Source organism: Diadema setosum, chromosome 8 (genome assembly GCF_964275005.1).
Source record: "Diadema setosum chromosome 8, eeDiaSeto1, whole genome shotgun sequence".
Taxonomy (NCBI): Eukaryota; Metazoa; Echinodermata; class Echinoidea; order Diadematoida; family Diadematidae; genus Diadema; species Diadema setosum.
The window spans coordinates 10,675,899-10,694,007 of NC_092692.1; the positions used below are offsets into that span (position 1 = coordinate 10,675,899).

Here is an 18,109-nt window from a genome sequence, read left to right on the forward strand (position 1 = left end):
AAAATTCTGAAGGCTTGGCTCCAAAATCGATCGGTGCACGCCCAAAGCTGTCCAGCAGCCAACCTCCTAGGAGGTGGATTTAATTGAGTCTGTGCTCGTAAGACAACATGATGTCCATCTCCTCGTTCTCTCCAGTGGATGGTGTAAGGATGGGGGAGGATCCATGTCAGTAGGGCGAGGAGAGGAGATAAAGTCTATGGCCATCTTCATCACCTCTTCTGGTTCTTGCTCTTCTTCTTCTGGTTTGATGGGAAGCCATAATCTCCCAGATCCTTCTCCATGAGGTGCTTCTCTGCAGTGGTTTCTGCCAACTATTCAGAAGACAAGAAACAAGCACAAATCCACAAAGATATTAAAAAAAAGAAAGAAAAGATAATATGTACAGATGAAAAGGTAACAAAATATACTTTTAACAAGGAAAAGTAGAAATTACGCGGTGCGTAATACAGTGTATATGTCCCCGCCGGAAGTAGCATTTTGTAGCCAATGTACAATACAGGTCAAAAATCAAGGTCAAAGGTCAAAGAAGTCAAAGGTCAAAATTCTGTGTAGAAGTTTTGAAGCCCTCACCTAGTGCCACCACATAAAACAAACGGAATCGAAATCGGGTTAGAAATGGCGAAGGAGTAGCATTTTGTAGCAAAATGTACAATACAGGTCAAAAATCAAGGTCAAAGGTCAAAGAAGTCAAAGGTCAAAATTCTGTGTGGAAGTTTTGAAGTCCTCACCTAGTGCCATCACATAAAGCAAACGGAATCGAAAAAAAGAGAGACAGAGAGAGAGAAAGAAAAAGTCCCGAGGATAATACTAAATTCACATTATGTATTAGCCAGGAGTATGTGGCTAAAAAATTAGAGATGATAACATCTCTTCACTATCCCTCAAATGGGTGTTGAATTAAAAGCCAAAATTTGTTGAAATACAGACACAGTCAACTTACTGTAAAAGCAGATATTTTCATGTGACTAATTTTTTTGCGCTTGGCTGGATGAGATGAGTTTTGTGTGTTTTTAATTCCCCTGAATCAAGACATCAACTACTGGAACATAAAAATATTTTATTTTTGCGCTAGTTTCTGGTTGCACGAAATACGCGAAAATTTCAACACTGCAAAAATTTCCACAGTATTATAACACATGTACAATATTCTCACAGACGTGTGGAGATGTCAGTTTATCAATGACCCTGGTGGCCAATGAGAACTATGAGCCGACATATACATGTACGTAACATCTACTTTAAGCGTGTCACAGTTATAACATCTACATCAATTTCCTATAGAGCCTCAACATCTAACATCTAACATTGACTTGTTATGTAAATGCACAAGATATGTCTTCCCTTTTACATGAATTACATACTGTAGTGAATGCATTTTTTTTCTCTCTCACACTTTTGACGGACAAGTAATTGTCAAATGTAACATTTCACCTACCATATCAAGGAGAAGTTCAATCTTGAGTTTGAGGAGGTTGTTCTCTTCCGACAGGGACTGGTTCTGCTTTCTCAGCTTGATGAATTCCCGCTGACTGATGCCACCAGAGGGCCCAGATTCTGACGGCAAAATGACACCAAATACATTGCTGGGATAACCTGGCAGCACACTTAACCTACAGACTTTATTACCGAGTCTGGAATACTGAAAACCCTGCCAGTCGATGTCCAGTGTAATGTTCACACTGACACATGAGCAAATTTTTCAATGACATCAACATTCCTAAACTCTATGAAATGCTGACAAACAAAAGTAAAGAGAATATGAGAATACATGTATTCTCTAGTGAAAAAAAGAAAAAAATATCCCCTAACCTCTAAACCCAGAGAAAAAATACAAACATGGCCATCCCCTACATCTCTACATACATTGTATTACTGATCAAATACCAAAGCAGATTGTGTTGTCAATATTGAAATTCCTTGTCAACCAAGAAGTGAAATACAAAATCATAACAAAAGTGTGAAAGTGACCTTAGTGTGCATCCATTGCACCAAGTAGTTGATGTACTCATGCACACTAAAATTTTCACATTCTCTTCTTGTTCTATTTGAACTACAATGCATTTGTATTCAGGTCCAACACTATTACTACAGTAATGAAATCTGATAATTTACTTTGTATTTTACATGTCACAAACTGCCAGAGCTTTTCGAAATCTTAGATTGAGTGCATGCTTGCAATTAAAAATCAATTCTGAGCATACCCAGAGAAGTCTACTGTACATTTAACTGTATCTATTTATGCATGTGTCTATCACATGACGTACATTACATACATGCTCAACTGAGATGTCAAGATCAAGTGGATATCTAGTGTGCTTTATTTGAAAGGTCTGTGGTTTGATCTCTCCTATTGGATTTTAGGGCCCCATTTTCTCTCTCTCTCCTTTCATCCTTTAAAACAACAACTATTGGATTTAGCAAGCATGCCAATGTAACAGTTCTCCATGGAGGCTATGATGACATAATAAGAAGTAGGGTAATGATACATAATATTCATTCATTGACAAGGAGTTTGAAGCTTAGGACATCTGTGCCAAACGATGAAATAAAGGGAGGAAGCTAAAGTGCTGATTAGCGAATAAACAGGGAAGGTTTACAATGTTGATTATCTTACCGGCTATCCACATGCCATTGTCTTCATCAAACTTGAGTTCCTGTCCACCAAGTTTGACCTTTGGCTGGCCATAGGTCATTCCATACTCCTCCTCCCTGATGGAACTCTCCAGCCGATTCAGATTATTCAGGGAGGCTGACCGACGTGGCGGTGTTTTCTTGGTGTTGAACTTGTTTCCAAGCAAAGGCATTTTGCCTTTTTGTAAGTCTGGTTTGAATGACAATGATAGAAAACATTGATGCTGAGCCACTTGTCTCCCCCCCCCCCCCCCTTTAATAGAATGCCAGTAACACTTGACGGAAGGAGTCATTCTTTTTTTGACACAAGATTTAATTTACTCAAACATTAACGCATTGAGGACAAGTCCCGAGTATACTCTGGCAGGTGCCTGTATCGGAAATACACGTCATAGTAAAATCAGTCCGTCCTCAATGGTTTGAAATAAGTCAATAGGTGTAGAAAGTTGCTAGTCTCAGAGCTCACCAAGTATGAACTACGCTGTATGATTATTTTACTTTGTGATCTTGAGAAGTAGTCTATCCTGCTGAAGACAGACTGATTTTGCTACAACACGCATTTCCCATAGACTCCTGCCTGAGTATATTGGGGACTCATCCTCAAGGGGTTAAAGACTATCTACACCACTAGATAACTCTATACTATGCAATGTAGACAATTTTGTCAACAGGTTTAGCATGTACTAAGATGCATTCAAGATTTCTATTCAATGTACAAAACTCACTTAGACATTATGGAGTAGCACTAAACGTTTAACAAGCACTTGCCCGAATGCCTGGGGCGAGTGGAAATCAGGAAGGTGTTTTGAAACAATGAGAGAAAATGTTGCCCATATTGGACAAGCAAATGGGCAAGCAAAAAGTTTGAAGCTGGTGTTCTGTTGACTGTAGAGGTTCTACTAGTCTATGATTACTAAAAGTCGTGAGAGCTTCACAGTGCGGCGCTAGATATGTACGCTGCGCGCTGCGACTGCTCACATAATGCCACAATCACTGACAATGGACAAAGAAGATTTTGCAGCCCATAATTGATAGTTCTGACGTGATAGACTCTAGTCTAGTCGACGTCGATCTCGGCGCTTCCCGAAGACCGATTTGGTTCAAATTTACGTGAGTGATTTTCCGAAAATAAGCTATCAAGTATATTCTGTGACTTTGGTGCTATATGGGTATGCGGAAGGATTTGAGCTCTCTTCTAATACAGGTGTATCAACAATGAGCATTACCATACATTATTAGCGCCCACTACCTACACAGCTGAACACAGCACAGCGGTGCACCGGTGCCAGTCTAGTGCAGTGGTCTCTAACTAACACAGAATATTACGAGTCGGATTAAACCACTTGCAACCTGCTAGTGCTAGCTGTCTCCAGCTGTCATAGTCGTCGAGAGTATATAATATAATGACAAATTTGTTTGAGATGTACATACTACACATTCAGTTCGTCAGTTGCTAGTCAGTTGACGGTATTTTGTCACTTACCTCTCGATTACCTGACCCCAATCTAGCTTCTAAACGTTAGACTCTATCGGTAAGTCAGTGTACGCAGAATTTGGTGTACGCGACAAGCCGTAAGAGGGCGTGACATCCGAGGATTACGCAGATCCTTCTTTCCTGAAAAATAAATATTAACGTATTACTAGTAGATGAATCATATCATAATACCATGAGCTTACATTCCCACCTTTAAAAAAAAAAAAAAAGTATCGGCTGATAATCTGACCCCCCCCCGAAAAAAAAAACCCGCATACATTGTTTCCAATAATTTTGTCATATGAATGAAATCCGGAAAAAACCCAAACCAAACAAACAAACAAACAAGCAAACAAATTTCTGCAACAAGCACGCTGTGTGCGAGGACCGATTCATATCTGTTCAAATGTATACAAATAACTACTCAAAGGGAACGTGTGTGGAGCTGTCATTAGTATAAAGAGGCATTCTTCACATAATGCTGGGGCTGTCGTGAATAAAAATGGTAATTAGGCCCTTAACATTTATATATATATATATATATATATATATATATATATATATATATATATATATATATACGTGTATATCATATATATATATATATATATATATATATATATATATATATATATATATATACACATATATATACTGTACCCCCGTTTTCTCTTTCTCCTTTCTTTACAGTATCATTGTGAAATATTGTGATTTATAATCGTATTTATTTTTGTATGTAACTGTAATCAATGAAGACATAAATTAAGAAAAAATCCCTAAAACCTATTATCACTTTTTTTTTTCAAATTCAAAATGAAAATAATGCCAGAGTATACCCACCACTTGACTAATCAATCAATTTCTGAAATGTAACCAGAAATCACTGTATCATCTGCATGTAATCAAACACTCGCCTCTTCCATCGGTAACTTCACAAGTATGATGCGACAATAAAACGGGTATAACAAAACACGTCCCTGGGGCATGGCTTATAGTGTCACAATGTGAGCGTCAAAGGATTTTCGAGCAACCTTGATTCTCGCGTCTGATTCCTGCCTTTTCAAATTGTAGCAATTCGACACAGTGATCATTGAGACATAAAAACACATTCATTTCCAGTCGTTGATTCCTCTACGTGCATGGGCCATTCATTCTTTGTTTGTAATTTGCATATAATGGTTCATTTCTAATTACTCCGGCGTCTGAGCAGACGGTTCACATTCATGTTCGGCAGAATACGCACCAGGAAATGTACTTGACGTCTCGCCGGGAAATGTGTAAACCTCTAACTTTGCATCAACGGGCAATGTGGAAACATGACGCCGGGAAATGCATAGGGCCTACAAACGTTACATTTTTATGGGAAATGTACAAACGCATTCGGCATTTGTGCAAATCATTTACTTCAACGGTATAGATGGTAGATAAACTCAGTATCAAAGCTGCGCATGAAACTTTTCCATTTTCGGTTTGTTTGTTTGTTTTTTTTTTTAACCCCTCGAAAACCCCTTGACGGGCTTTCACTAAACTTACATGTAGCAGCTAGAAGCATTCCTAGGGCATGTATAGGGTGACAGTATCTCACTCGGCCCCGGCGGAGGGTGGAGCCTCAAAGTTCCCCCTCCATCCCCCCAAATGGATTTATTATCTTATTTAGAACCATACAGAAGAGATACGGATAAGTTTACTTTATGAAGACATCAATGACTGTATAAGTTTCAAGTTTGCTTATGGCAGGTGGGGGGGGGGGTGGTGCAAAACTTTCACATTTTCAGATCCATCTTGAAAACCCTATGAGAGATCTTCACCAAACGTGGCAGGTAGTATGTAGCATCGCTATATAGGGTAATAAAAACTCATTTTGTTAGAAGGGGCAACAAGTCTTTGGGTGGGGGAGGCTCTTATCTTAGATATTGTAAAAAAAAAACAAACACACACACACACACACACAAATCTTCTGTAGAACCAGAAGTGACGGAGACATTTCCCTTCATAGTCCTAATGAACAGCCACGTACAAATCAATTGAGATGATGATGCCGTTAAAACTCATATTTCCCTCAGTCTCCTCCATGAATAAATCCTCACTGTATTTTTTTGCTGATGTGTATAGACCGGTTCTGCTATGTATTCAGATTTTATGCATGCTTCGTTCACAAAAGTTTCCCTTAACAACAACAAAGTTTACCGGAGGCCTGCCCTACCTAGCAACAACTAAGTGAATTCCAGCCTAGCAAGGGAGCAGGTGAATGGAATGGTTCGTTACAAGGCTGTAGAAAGAGAGAGAGAGTGGTAGGTATGTAGCATCGCTATAGGGTATGATAACAACTCATTTTGTTAGAAGGGGCTATGTCTTTTGTTAGTCACATTAATATGACAGAAACATGCAAGTTATGCTGAGTCAACAGGAAGGTGAATTCCAATGTCTTTTGTTAAACATTTCAGTACTTTAGCAATGATTGACAGATGAGGTCATCTCAAAAATATTAACATTGATTGATTTGGAAGGATTTTTTTTTTTTTTTTTGCGGGCGTTCCCAAGTAATCTGAGAAAAAATAGAGGGGAAAAAATCGTAAAAAATATATGAAATGTTTCTAGATATTTGTTTTACCGCAAAAGTGATGTTGAGAGTATCATAAATCAACACTAATCAACATGCATTTGGATTTCAGGGCCCCTTTAATCTTTTTCTCGTACTGTGTCGGTCGATTGCATGACGTCCCGTCGACGAAAGATTGCGTTTTCCGAATATTTGTATTCCTTGAGCCCTTCAGAATTGTTTGAAAATACTGTACATGTACACAGGTACATACTATGTGTACAAGCACAATGGCAGGATCGTACTTGTGAACATTATAGAAAAAGAAAACAGTAGATGCCTATCATTACAAGTACAGTAATAAATTGGACTGCTATAATTTTATTTATACATTGTATCTGTAATGAGAATAACAATGATAACTGCAATAAAGATAACTAACTTATTATAAACTAATCAGGGGGCCTTACAAACTAACTAATTAACTAGGTAACTAACTAAATCAATCAATGATGAGGAATAACAATGATGATGATTATGATGATAATATTAATAATAATTTTTGTGTGTGTTCAACATTCTTTATTATGTCTTTAAACATTGTACCATTCAGAGCGTATAGGTTGTCACCTAAAATAAGAGGAGACGCATTCGTCACGACACAGACTAATTCAAAGTGTCACAGTTTGAGTGATGTTTAAAAATATTTTCTGAATTTATCTCGAATCAAAATCTTTTGTATTTGTCTCTCAGACAATCATTTCTATTAGCTAACCAAATTCTCTCATTCTTCTGTTTTTCTTCCTTATAATATATATCTCTCTCTCCCTTGATGTTCAATCTTCGCCTGCTCCCTTCTGCTTTGTTACGTGACCCACACTCCTGCGCATGACACTCTCACTAATTTCTCTGTATCTTCTCTTTCGCCCCTCCTTGTTCTTGAGCTCAGCTCCCTCCGCGCTCCCCCCCCCCCCCCCCCCCGCTGCGGAGTGAAATGAAATTTGCAAGGGGACTCCAATAACAGGACAGACGTTCTGCCTTTAATGGTTTGGACGCTGAATCAAGTTTGATCCTCCTCAAGGTTAGAAAGGATATTAAGAGGCGGCGACGACGAATGTTTCCAAATCATTAATAGACCTCTCTTAAGCGATGATGCTCAAGATTTGGTAATATCGATGAAATGAACATTGACCCTATCTTAGCAATATTGCTATAATATTACAAATAATTAGCAGACGATGACAGTGAGCGTCTTCGAACCTCAACCGCTCAAGGTATAGCTCTAAGAGGCGGCTTTTTGAGTTGGGGGAAAACGATCAAGAGAGAAATGTGACGCTCGATGTCTTTTTGTTGCTTTTATCAATAAAAAAAAGCAAACTGTTATTACAGATATTTTAGAGACGATGACAGTAAATACCTTCGAACCTCAAAATCACTGTATATGTGTAGGGGATGATTCGTATCGTGACTGATGGAAATAATCCATCGAGTGAATATTAATTGTTACCTCCGACATCTTTATCTCCAATATCTTTAATCTCTTCTTTGATGTTGATTATCCTATTTTTACTGTTCTGGCACCATGACAAAGTTCTATTCCTTTAAATTCGCCATTTAAGCTCAAAGTATTTTTCCTGATATATTAAATTCTACAAAAACTTCAATGAGGTAATAAAGTCCTATCCATTTTAGAGACATACGATGTATATGTAAGAACAAGCATCTTTTCTTTTTCCTCTATATCTCCCAAATGACAGTAATGTATGAAATGAATCCAGCCAAAAATTGTGAAAGTGTAGCTGTAATAATATGCTGTTCTGTTTTGTTTTTATTCGAGGCTTGAGAACCATTGAGGGTATTCCGTTGCAGGTATATATCACGCTTGAAAATTAAAGTTGTGAAAAAAACGTTCTTTCTCAAAGTAAAAAGAGAATAAAAGCAACCAAACAGAAGAATGGAAACGACAAAGCATGGAGTTTAATGAGCGGCAAATCCTTATAAAGCACGTACCTTGTTCAGCGTGATTAATGTGACGATGGAGATGGATTAAAGTCATAAAGTCGCTCTCCTCTCGGAACATCTGTCCACCGGTCGGCGGGACCAGGATTGGGAGGGTAAAATTGTATAAATACAAGGGATCCTGAGCAACGTGCTATACAGACTCATCCTTAGCGGCATCATCATAGACCCACCATCCACGTTTTCTTTTGGTCTCACAATCGACACAGGTCTTCCACCAATTTAGCAGGTAAGAATCTCCAAGCGAAAGTTGAATGTGTTCATGAATTGTGTTTGCTCTGACATGTCTGATGTATATTTTAATGTCGTGCAAGAGGTGTATCAATCTCTTTAAGGTATAGACGCTTGTTGCCATGTGGCAGGTTGCCGTTATAGCTAAGTGGATACGACCATGGACTCTAAATCATGAGATCACTGGTTCGAGACTCCTTTGGCAACAGTGGTTGTGTCTTCAAGGGAGCAGGCACTCTATCCCCATTTCATTCCTGGTCCTCAGGAGGCCAGGGGACTTACAGTTGTCGGCACTGTGGAAACTTGCTCGTAAGAATCCAAATGTTTCCTTTGTGGCCACTTAAAAAAATCCAGACAAAGAAGCTAAAAACGTGAATCAAGATAAACATGTAATCTATACTTTCAAACGACAATCCCGACCGTAAAGCTTACAGATGGTATATCCTCTTCCATCGAAAATGTCAACACAGTAGCAATACTATATAGATTGAAAAGTTTATTTTTGCCAAGTGTTACTTTCTCATAATTGCCTAGACAACAAAAATAAGTGCTTTGTTTTGTTTTTAGAATCAATGTTTCCTTCATATACATGTACAATTCGTATTGGATGGAGTAACAAGAATATCAATTTACAGCGATCAAAGTTCGACATGCAGGGAACTCATGCGTAGGAACATCTGAAAGAGACCGTTACTATAGTATCAAAATTGGTGGATGTTTCTTTTTAAAAAGCCTGTAGCAACAAACCATCTCATGCCCTTGCTCCCTCCAATTCTAGTTTCTTCGGCAGGATTTTACTTGACGTTCATCAGTTGTTGCTATACAGGGGGAACCTCAGGCAAGCTTTATAGTTGTTCTGCACAATCTTGTGTGAATAAAGCATGCACAAAATTTCAATACATTACAAAAAAAAAGATTATATTCTAGTATGCGAGCCATATAACTAGCTGCGTATCAGTATCTGACTTGGGTTTTCCGATTTACAAAACTCTCCATAATCTTATAGAAAATTTTACCGGAACGGCTGGTGAGCAGATTGTAAGGCGCATAACATACCCAGCAAATTTGCCTCTACGTGAATTGTTTTCAGTTAATTTGATATAGTGCAGTCGATACTGTAATTGACTAATTAGATGTAGAATCACGGAGGTGTGCTTTCAGCAAAGTGTCTTTGAGCTGGCTTGTGCAACCTAGAAATGGATAATGATGACTATCAACAAACATGGCAAATCAAGTAATGGATAATTTAAACCCTAGTGTATGACTGATACCAACTTACTGTGAAGTTATACATCTTAAGGGTACTCACCATTGGGAGCAGTGACTTCAAACATGCTTGAGATCTCACATTTGATGCATATGTATAGGTCAGTTGTATCACACACACAAAAAATGATAATCTTACCATGCAAACATTTCGCAATAAAGTCTTAAATATAAGGAGATATCACTATTTTTCTCTATAAACCATAACTGTAGACGGTATAGTGTAAAAACATTTTTTGTTGTTGTTATAACTATTGTTCACATTTTGTATATTCAACAATACATAACATGTATACTCTTTTAATTTTTTACATTGGTAGTTACAATCCCTAACGCACATTTCAGAACTATTTTGAATCACTAAAGCTGGGTTTTTGTTTCATCTGCAGATGGTAAATTATGCCTTTGATATCACATATTTTAATCTCTTATGTTCTCTTAATGTTCATGATGTTTCTCATCTTGTACTTTGATAAAAGTCCTCTCCTTTTCTTGTCGACGCTTTCGACCACAGAATGAAGGTCTTCGTCTTTGCCATCGCTGTCGCCGTGCTGGTCGCTTCCGTGGCCGCCACACCCGAAGAGCTTGACGATCTGGAGCAGGCTGTGTACGGCTCGGAGCCGATGGTGAAGAGAGGTCGATTTGCCTGTGAGTTCTAGACTATTTTGTTTTATTTCAGTCATGAAGTTTGTAAATTATTTGTTTGCAAAAAAAGTTATTTGTTTCTTAGCTCAGCTTTGATGAGAGGTCGTCAAATGGAACAACAGTCTGCATTTTCTACGGATACTTTTATGATTTGCAACCATGGCAGTTTTCTTAGCTATTATGTAATTGTATGTACAGTGCATGTAATTGTATGTACAGTGCATGTAATTGTATGTACAGTGCACTCTCGTAATAACGAACACGACTATACTGAAATTCCGGTTTCAACGAAGAGAGATAAAAATTCAGGCCCTAACATTATCCGCTCTTTTTTTTTTTTTTTCACTGTTTGTTTGGTTATGACGAAATTCTGAAGAAAAACTGCAGGTCCCTACATCCTACAATATACAAATTTCACAATAAAGCCTAGAGTATAGAGAGATATCACTACTTTTCTCAATCAACCATAGTTGTAGAGGTTTCTAGAAACAATGTTAATAAAACTATTGTTCACATTTTGTATAGTTAACAATGCTTAACATTGATTATACTGATAAATATCTTTACATTGGTTATTTCTATCCCTAACTCACACATTTTAGAAATATCTTGAAGCACAAAGGCTGGGTATTTGTTTCATCTGCGATGGGAAATAGTGCCTTTAACTAGTGTGGGCACCACACCCTTCACATCTTTTTTTGTTCCTTTGGCAGCTTGGGCATGTTGGGATCATTTCAGCCTGACTGCTACAAGCAGCTTTTCGCGCACTTTGTATTGTATTTTACTCAAGTATCTTATTTTCCGTCATAAAAACGATATACAAACAAAGAGATATTACACTTGCCAAATTCAATCACCGTTACTTCGTCCAGTTTTCCACCTACGCACCTGACTGCTGTAATTATGATTCTGCTTCGAGTTTCAATGCGAGAGACTTGACATGCTTGAGACAGAGATCATGAAATTGCGCGATATGTGTTCCTTTCTTTAACCTCTGTCTTGTATGATTGATTTAACTTGAGATTTGTAACTTTTTTCACATAAAATAATGTAAAAAGCTTTTGATAAAAGGTCTTGTCAGTAAAGTATTGCTGTTCTTCTGCATTTATCAATTTACGGGTTTTGACGTTGTTTTGTGCATTGATTTAATGATAAAAAGAAGACTTTAACATCCCGCTCCACACACAATTTAAAGTTCTATCAGATTACGGAACTATAATAAATCTTGTCTTCTGTTTTGTATGCTTATTTCAATTTGAGATTTGTGTTTTCTCGACACTAAATGTAAAAAGCTTTTGGTAAAAGATCTTATAAGTATTGCTGCTTTTTTTCTGCTTTTATGAGTTTTGACGTTTAGTGCATTGATTTAATGATAAAAAGAAAACGATAACATTCCGCTCCACACACAATACAAAGTTCCATCCAGTCAGTAGAAGTACCATACATTAGCCCCTTTTTTGTAATTCCATTGTTTAACCTGTCAGTTCTCTCTCAATATACCTCCACATGTGCTCCTCATAAAGTCTGCACCGGACTCCACGGTGAAAACTGCATCTGTGACCGTCGCTACAGGCGAAAGGACAACAGGAGATACCTCAGTTGCCGCGCCTCAGGTCTCGGTGAAATCGAAAACATCTAAGCGTAAGTCTTTTTTAATGTAATATGAATTCGTATGTACATGAAAACGACAAGACAGAAAGAGAGAGAGAAAGAGAGAGAGAGAGAGAGAGAGAGAGAGGGAGAGGGAGAGGGGGCATTATAGAGGGAAGACCAGAGTTTTTCAGCACTCAACATACTTGAGCAAGTATACAAGTACACGGTGTTTAAAAAGAAACATTTCCCTCTTAATAGTTCCAAAACTATACATCAGATGACACTGTCATTGACATGAGTAATAGCTGCATAGTGTACAATTTGGTTGGAGGTGAATTGAATATGAGAGCATGAATCAGTTTCGTTAAATCCATGATTAATTCTAAAGTTAAGTTCCAGATTTTGGTCAAATTTTAACCCTCTGTGAAACATTGAACTTTACACATGAACCAATGATGCGTATGTGAGTGTGTGCTTACAATGACCCTGAACAATATAGACACGAACACCATGCATACGCACCTTTTCAGAGCTCTGCTGACTAGGCTTCTGGTCTCTTGCTCCAAGGCAAATGAATGCTTTATTGATGATTTATGATGGATTGCCCTGGGCACTGCTAGTCTGAATTCATGGCAAAGGGTAAAATGCATGCCCATGAAAATATGAGCTCATGTTTTTCATGTGCTTGCATGCACCACATTTCAGAATGAATAAAGACTAGGTGTGATAGTGGAATTTCTCATAAATATGTAATACAGTGCGTATCAAAAAAAAAAGGTAATCCAAATTTTGGAGGGCTACTATTTCATAATTGTCAGCTATGGAGAGCACAATGTGGGATATGAGGAAAGAAGAACTCTTCCTCTTTCCATTGGTACCTAATTATGTTTACAATTGTTATGCATGACTGAGCACGTGAACTTTAAAGGCAACAATGACAAATTGCTCTTTTGCGTGTTATTGTGAAGGGAAAATGCATGTCTCATTGCATGGATGAGGTCTGTTAATGAAAGTGGCAAAAATAGGACAGCCTGTACGAATGCAGGTTTTTTGATACGCACTGTAGAGCATTTAAACCCTGACCATTGTTCAGGACCATTGTATGGGTGTTAACCACACACTCCTATACACATCAATTGACCCCTGTGCAAAATCAAAGCTTTGTACAGAGGGTTGAAAATAGAGCAAAATCTGAAACCTCTATAACTTACAAATAATTATTTTGAATTCGATGAAACTGATTTATGCTTTCATTTTTTAATTACCTCCAACAAAACTGTACACAATTCAGTCATTGCTCATATCAGTATCAGTGTTATGTGATATATAGTTTTTGAACTATTAAGGATCAAAAGTGGGAAAAGCTTTTTTTTTGTGTATCACCTAGTACAACGAATACACATTGTAGTCTGTAAATAGAAATTATACACTTATCATCATTAGGCCTATTATATGACTGACAGACAAGAAACAATACCTGTACAACAAAGTCGAGTATGCAGTTTATGTTACCATCAGGAACTGCACAGTTACTGGCTGTCATAAAAGATGCGTTTTGAAAGTTGATCCATCACACTCTTCCGACTTCCCTGTTACGTACTTGCTGAATCTTACCTGTATCTTGTCTTCTGTGTGCGTGTGTGTGTCTGTGTGTGTGTGTTTGTTTGTTTGTTTTCAGACAACTTTTCATTGTATTTAAGTCAATGAATTAATTAGAAATAATAACGATGCTTTGTGACAACGTCTTTTTTATTATATTTCAATAATCAAAAGAGAATGTCATTTATGGTATAGGTGTACCTTCATTTCTCTTTTCTAGTGCTCAAAGTGATCCTAATTCTCCGCACTATGAAAAGAACCCATCTGGTACCATGGATACCACCACTGCGCCCTCTGTAGGCTTCCGTGTCAGCAACGATGCTCATTCTTCCCGACCATGCTCGAGGTGGGACGAGAATCGCCTGATTATGATTATAATCCTACCCAAATTACTCTAAGCATGCAGGGTCCATGCTCAAAGTCGGCAGCCGTGCTCTTTACCGGACGATCATTGACTGCTATCATTTCCCCGAACCCATGTGCATAACCTCAAATAAATTGTGATTGTACAATAAATTCCAAAGTGTGATGGCTCTATACTTTATATAATTTATGCACGCTATCATGTGTGTGTGTGTGTGTGTTTATGACTATGTATGAATTATATACGTGCACACATACGAATATTCACTCTCACTCCCTAATGGAAACATTGTCTATGGAGACATCTGTTACGTAATGCATTTCCATAACTTACAGCCTCAAGGAGACAGACGTGAGTGGCTAATTATTATACTTGCAACAAATCTACCTAATCACAATCCAGCTACTATTTTTTTTTTTTTTTTTTGGTCTTTGTGCGTTGGGCAACCTTAATAGAGACTCATGAGACAAAAGCGTGGGGCTCATTGTCATAATTGTAATTTATCTGTCCTATCACAATCCAGTTCTTATTTGCTCTTTGTTTTGATGCATTGAGTAACATAAGGAGACTTTGTGTAACATTAGTGTGTGGTTTATCATCACAGTTTCAACTTATCTATATTCACTCTCAATCCATTTCTCATTTGCTCTTCGTTTAGATGCGTTGACTAATCTAATGTGGCTTGGTGATATAGAAGTTTGTGGTTCATTATCATAATTGCAACTAATATCCAATCAATCAGAAATCCAGCTCTCCTTTACTCTCTGATTTGGTGCGTTGAGTAACCTAGTGGAGACTTGAGATAGAAGTATGTGGTTCATAACTTATATATCCGATCAAAATCTAGTGTTTAAAGGCTCTTTGTTTTGGTGCATTAAGTAACCAAATGGAGACGTATTTGCATTTGCATTTGTATTTATTTTTCCATTGATTTATTCATCACTCATGGGATGGATATTCCTTTCCGATTAGCAAATGGTTGTTTTAGAATGGGTCCAACCAAAGTAAAAAAAAAAACAACAAACAAACATAAACAATGAAAAATTTCAGTAGGGGAGAATGAACAAACCGACTAAGCAAAGAATACGTAATTTGACTGAAGCAGTAAACAAATAACAATATATACGAATACACGTAAGTCAAAGAAGTCAAACAACTGAGTAAATTTCTCATAAAGAGAAAAAAAATTCAAAGATTAGATACGAACTAAGAAGAAATAACAGCTAAACAAAGATAACAACTCATACCTATCATAATATCAAATGCCATGAACTCAATAATGTAAGACATTGAATGCAACTGGGTTGTCATTATCTAAATGACGTTTGAAACTCTTGACTGAAGTAATTTACCAACACTAATGTCCAGACCATTCCACAGCTTTGCGCCACGATATATTAGAGATCGTTTACCATAATCAGTTTTTGGTTGAGTGAGTCTGAGTTTGTGGTTTCCATATCTCGTTATATAGAGAGTTCACTTAGTTTACTTTGTATATTGTTTGTTTGATTCGTTTTCTTCAGTATAATTTCATACATGAACCAAAATTCTTTATAGTAATATCTTGAAAAAAAAAAACAATATATAGATTGCAATGTACATTATTCAAAGGGGAAAGGATAAATATGTACATTACTTTCATTGCCAAGATATATTGCATTATCAAATTTGCAAATAATTATCTAGGAACTTATGCAGAAGAAGGACTGTTACTACAACAGCATGAGCAGATGCTTGAACACGTGGCAGCCGAGGAAACCTACTTACGTATTGTACATACAGGTGTACTTAGTTTAGCATAATGGAGAAATAAAACCTGAATCTATACAATGCATTAACATTTCATATTCTAGTGCGTAGATACTAATAAAGATGTAGTAAAGTATGATTATGATGAAAGAGTGATGGTAAAAAATGTGATCATGAAGATGAAGGTAATGACGATAAAATAAAATAGTAGGCACAGAAACATTTCATTTACGGTTTAATTACTGTAGTTTTCAATCTAATTCACAGGTAAAGATCTGATCAAAACAAAACAAAATCGATGTTCACAGTTTGTAGTCTGACAGAAACATGATTTTCAATCTTGTCTTAAAAGAATATATCAGTTTACATTATTAAACACAATCTCGAAGAATGTTTCAATGTTCCAAAGGTTTGGTCCATTGTATGTTATGGATTTTTGAGCAATTAATAAGTTGCGATTTACCCGATAAAAATTTTGCGAATTACGAGTGGGATAAGAATGAATCGTACTATTCAATTGAGAAAACTCATAAAAAGAAGCTGGGAGTAAATTATTCAAATATTTTGATATAAAAAGCTAACATGGAAATTTATGAAATTTGTAGATATCAAATTAATCAATGTTTTTAAGTAATAAAAGAGTGGATTTGAATGTGCTTAATATCGTGAGCCAGTACAGATACGAATGACTTTCTTTAGGAGTAAGTAATTGAATAGGCACTTGAGTTTAGTCTTCGTACTCGTAGCCCATAGATTACAATACATAGTATAATCTTATGGTAGGATAAGGAAATTGTGAAGCATAAAAAGGGTATTTTCAGGAAGACAACTTTTAGTCTTAGAAAGAATACCAATATTTCTGGAGATATAAGTTGTAACATAACGTATGTGGTCATTCAAATTACGTTTTCATCGATGAAAACACAACGCACATATCTAACAGAACTTTTGCGTTTAAGAGGTACATTATCAATCATTATATTACCTGCAAGTTTTGTGTGAGTATTTATATGGTTAAAATGAATATAACGTGTTTTATCAATACTTAAGTGATCTTTTCCGGACTCATGCGTGCATTGTGCTTCATGATTCTCACTTAAAGGGATTGTACAGTACTGGTTGAGAAGGGGATTCATGTTTTGAACATTCCTAAGTGAGAAAATGAAAACCCTCTTATGAAATATGAAAGAGCATGTAATTTTAAGAAGGATTCAACGTTTATTTGATGAAAATTGGTTTTCAAATGGCCGAGATATCACAAAAAGTGCTAATAATAAAAGGCGACATGCCACAACTTTATTAGGATCTTTTTGTTTCACCTTGTTTTTGGATATCTCAGCCATTTCAAAACCGAATTTCTTCAAATAAACTTTTGATACCCCTTAGAACTGCATGCTCTTTGACATCTCATAAAGTGGTTTCTGACTATCTCGCAAAACGTTAAAAGCTAAATCCTCACCTCCGACCAGAACTGTACACACCCTTTAACATATGCTTAATGTTAGGCTTATAATGTACGATGAGAAAAAAAAAATCTTGTTAGTTAAACGTATAGATCGATATCCTTTGTAATTATTGGGCCTTATGAAATTGAGTGCATGAAAATAGTGCTTGAGCAAACCTGTACTAGATAAAGAATGTCTGTAATGAAGATGTCTTAGTAATTTACAGATTAATACTAGAAATTTAAACTTCTTGCAAATCATATCACGTTGTCAGGTCAATCTTTGGAAAAGCATAAAACAAAAAAGCGAAGAAGGGGGTTTTATTCATAATTTTTGGTCAGATATCCTGAAAATCAAATATGGCGTCTACATGACTTTAATATTACTTGCTGAATGATAACCACTTGACTGAGGTTAAATTTACCACTTCTTTTTGTAGTTTGATCTCTTTGATAGCTAAAACCACAATGAAGACCTTTCGCAGCAATTATTTTGAGCAGTTGGTCAGGGAAATTTTTTCCCCCCGAATATTGACCTGCCAAATGCGTTTTGCT

General features: G+C 36.8%; 2 protein-coding genes across 2 annotated transcripts; one reads left to right on the forward strand and one right to left on the reverse strand.

Annotated features, from left to right (window-relative positions):
* Positions 1-4,188, reverse strand: LOC140231942 (protein chibby homolog 1-like). Its single transcript, XM_072312090.1, has 4 exons — positions 4,115-4,188; positions 2,615-2,821; positions 1,436-1,554; positions 1-311 (listed from the first exon to the last, which is right to left on the reverse strand). The coding sequence occupies exons 2-4, from the start codon at positions 2,802-2,804 to the stop codon at positions 210-212; spliced, it is 411 nt and encodes a 136-aa protein (XP_072168191.1). The 5' UTR covers positions 2,805-2,821; positions 4,115-4,188; the 3' UTR covers positions 1-209.
* Positions 4,189-8,776: 4,588 nt separating this feature from the next.
* On the forward strand, positions 8,777-12,444 carry LOC140231808 (uncharacterized). The gene is made up of 3 exons (XM_072311961.1): positions 8,777-8,892; positions 10,675-10,808; positions 12,329-12,444. Exons 2-3 carry the CDS (start codon positions 10,676-10,678, stop codon positions 12,442-12,444), a joined length of 249 nt encoding a protein of 82 aa, XP_072168062.1. The 5' UTR covers positions 8,777-8,892; position 10,675.
* Positions 12,445-18,109: the final 5,665 nt, after the last annotated feature.

Excerpts from the sequence above, each read along its gene's own strand:
- LOC140231942 (XM_072312090.1), bottom strand. The coding sequence starts at position 2,804 with ATGCCTTTGCTTGGAAACAAGTTCAACACCAAGAAAACACCGCCACGT. Across the intron at positions 1,555-2,614 it reads CAATGGCATGTGGATAGCCG|AATCTGGGCCCTCTGGTGGC; the intron begins GTAAGATAATCA and ends TTTTGCCGTCAG. Across the intron at positions 312-1,435 it reads TTGAACTTCTCCTTGATATG|TTGGCAGAAACCACTGCAGA; the intron begins GTAGGTGAAATG and ends TCTTCTGAATAG.
- LOC140231808 (XM_072311961.1), top strand. The coding sequence starts at position 10,676 with ATGAAGGTCTTCGTCTTTGCCATCGCTGTCGCCGTGCTGGTCGCTTCC. Across the intron at positions 10,809-12,328 it reads GAAGAGAGGTCGATTTGCCT|TCTGCACCGGACTCCACGGT; the intron begins GTGAGTTCTAGA and ends CTCCTCATAAAG.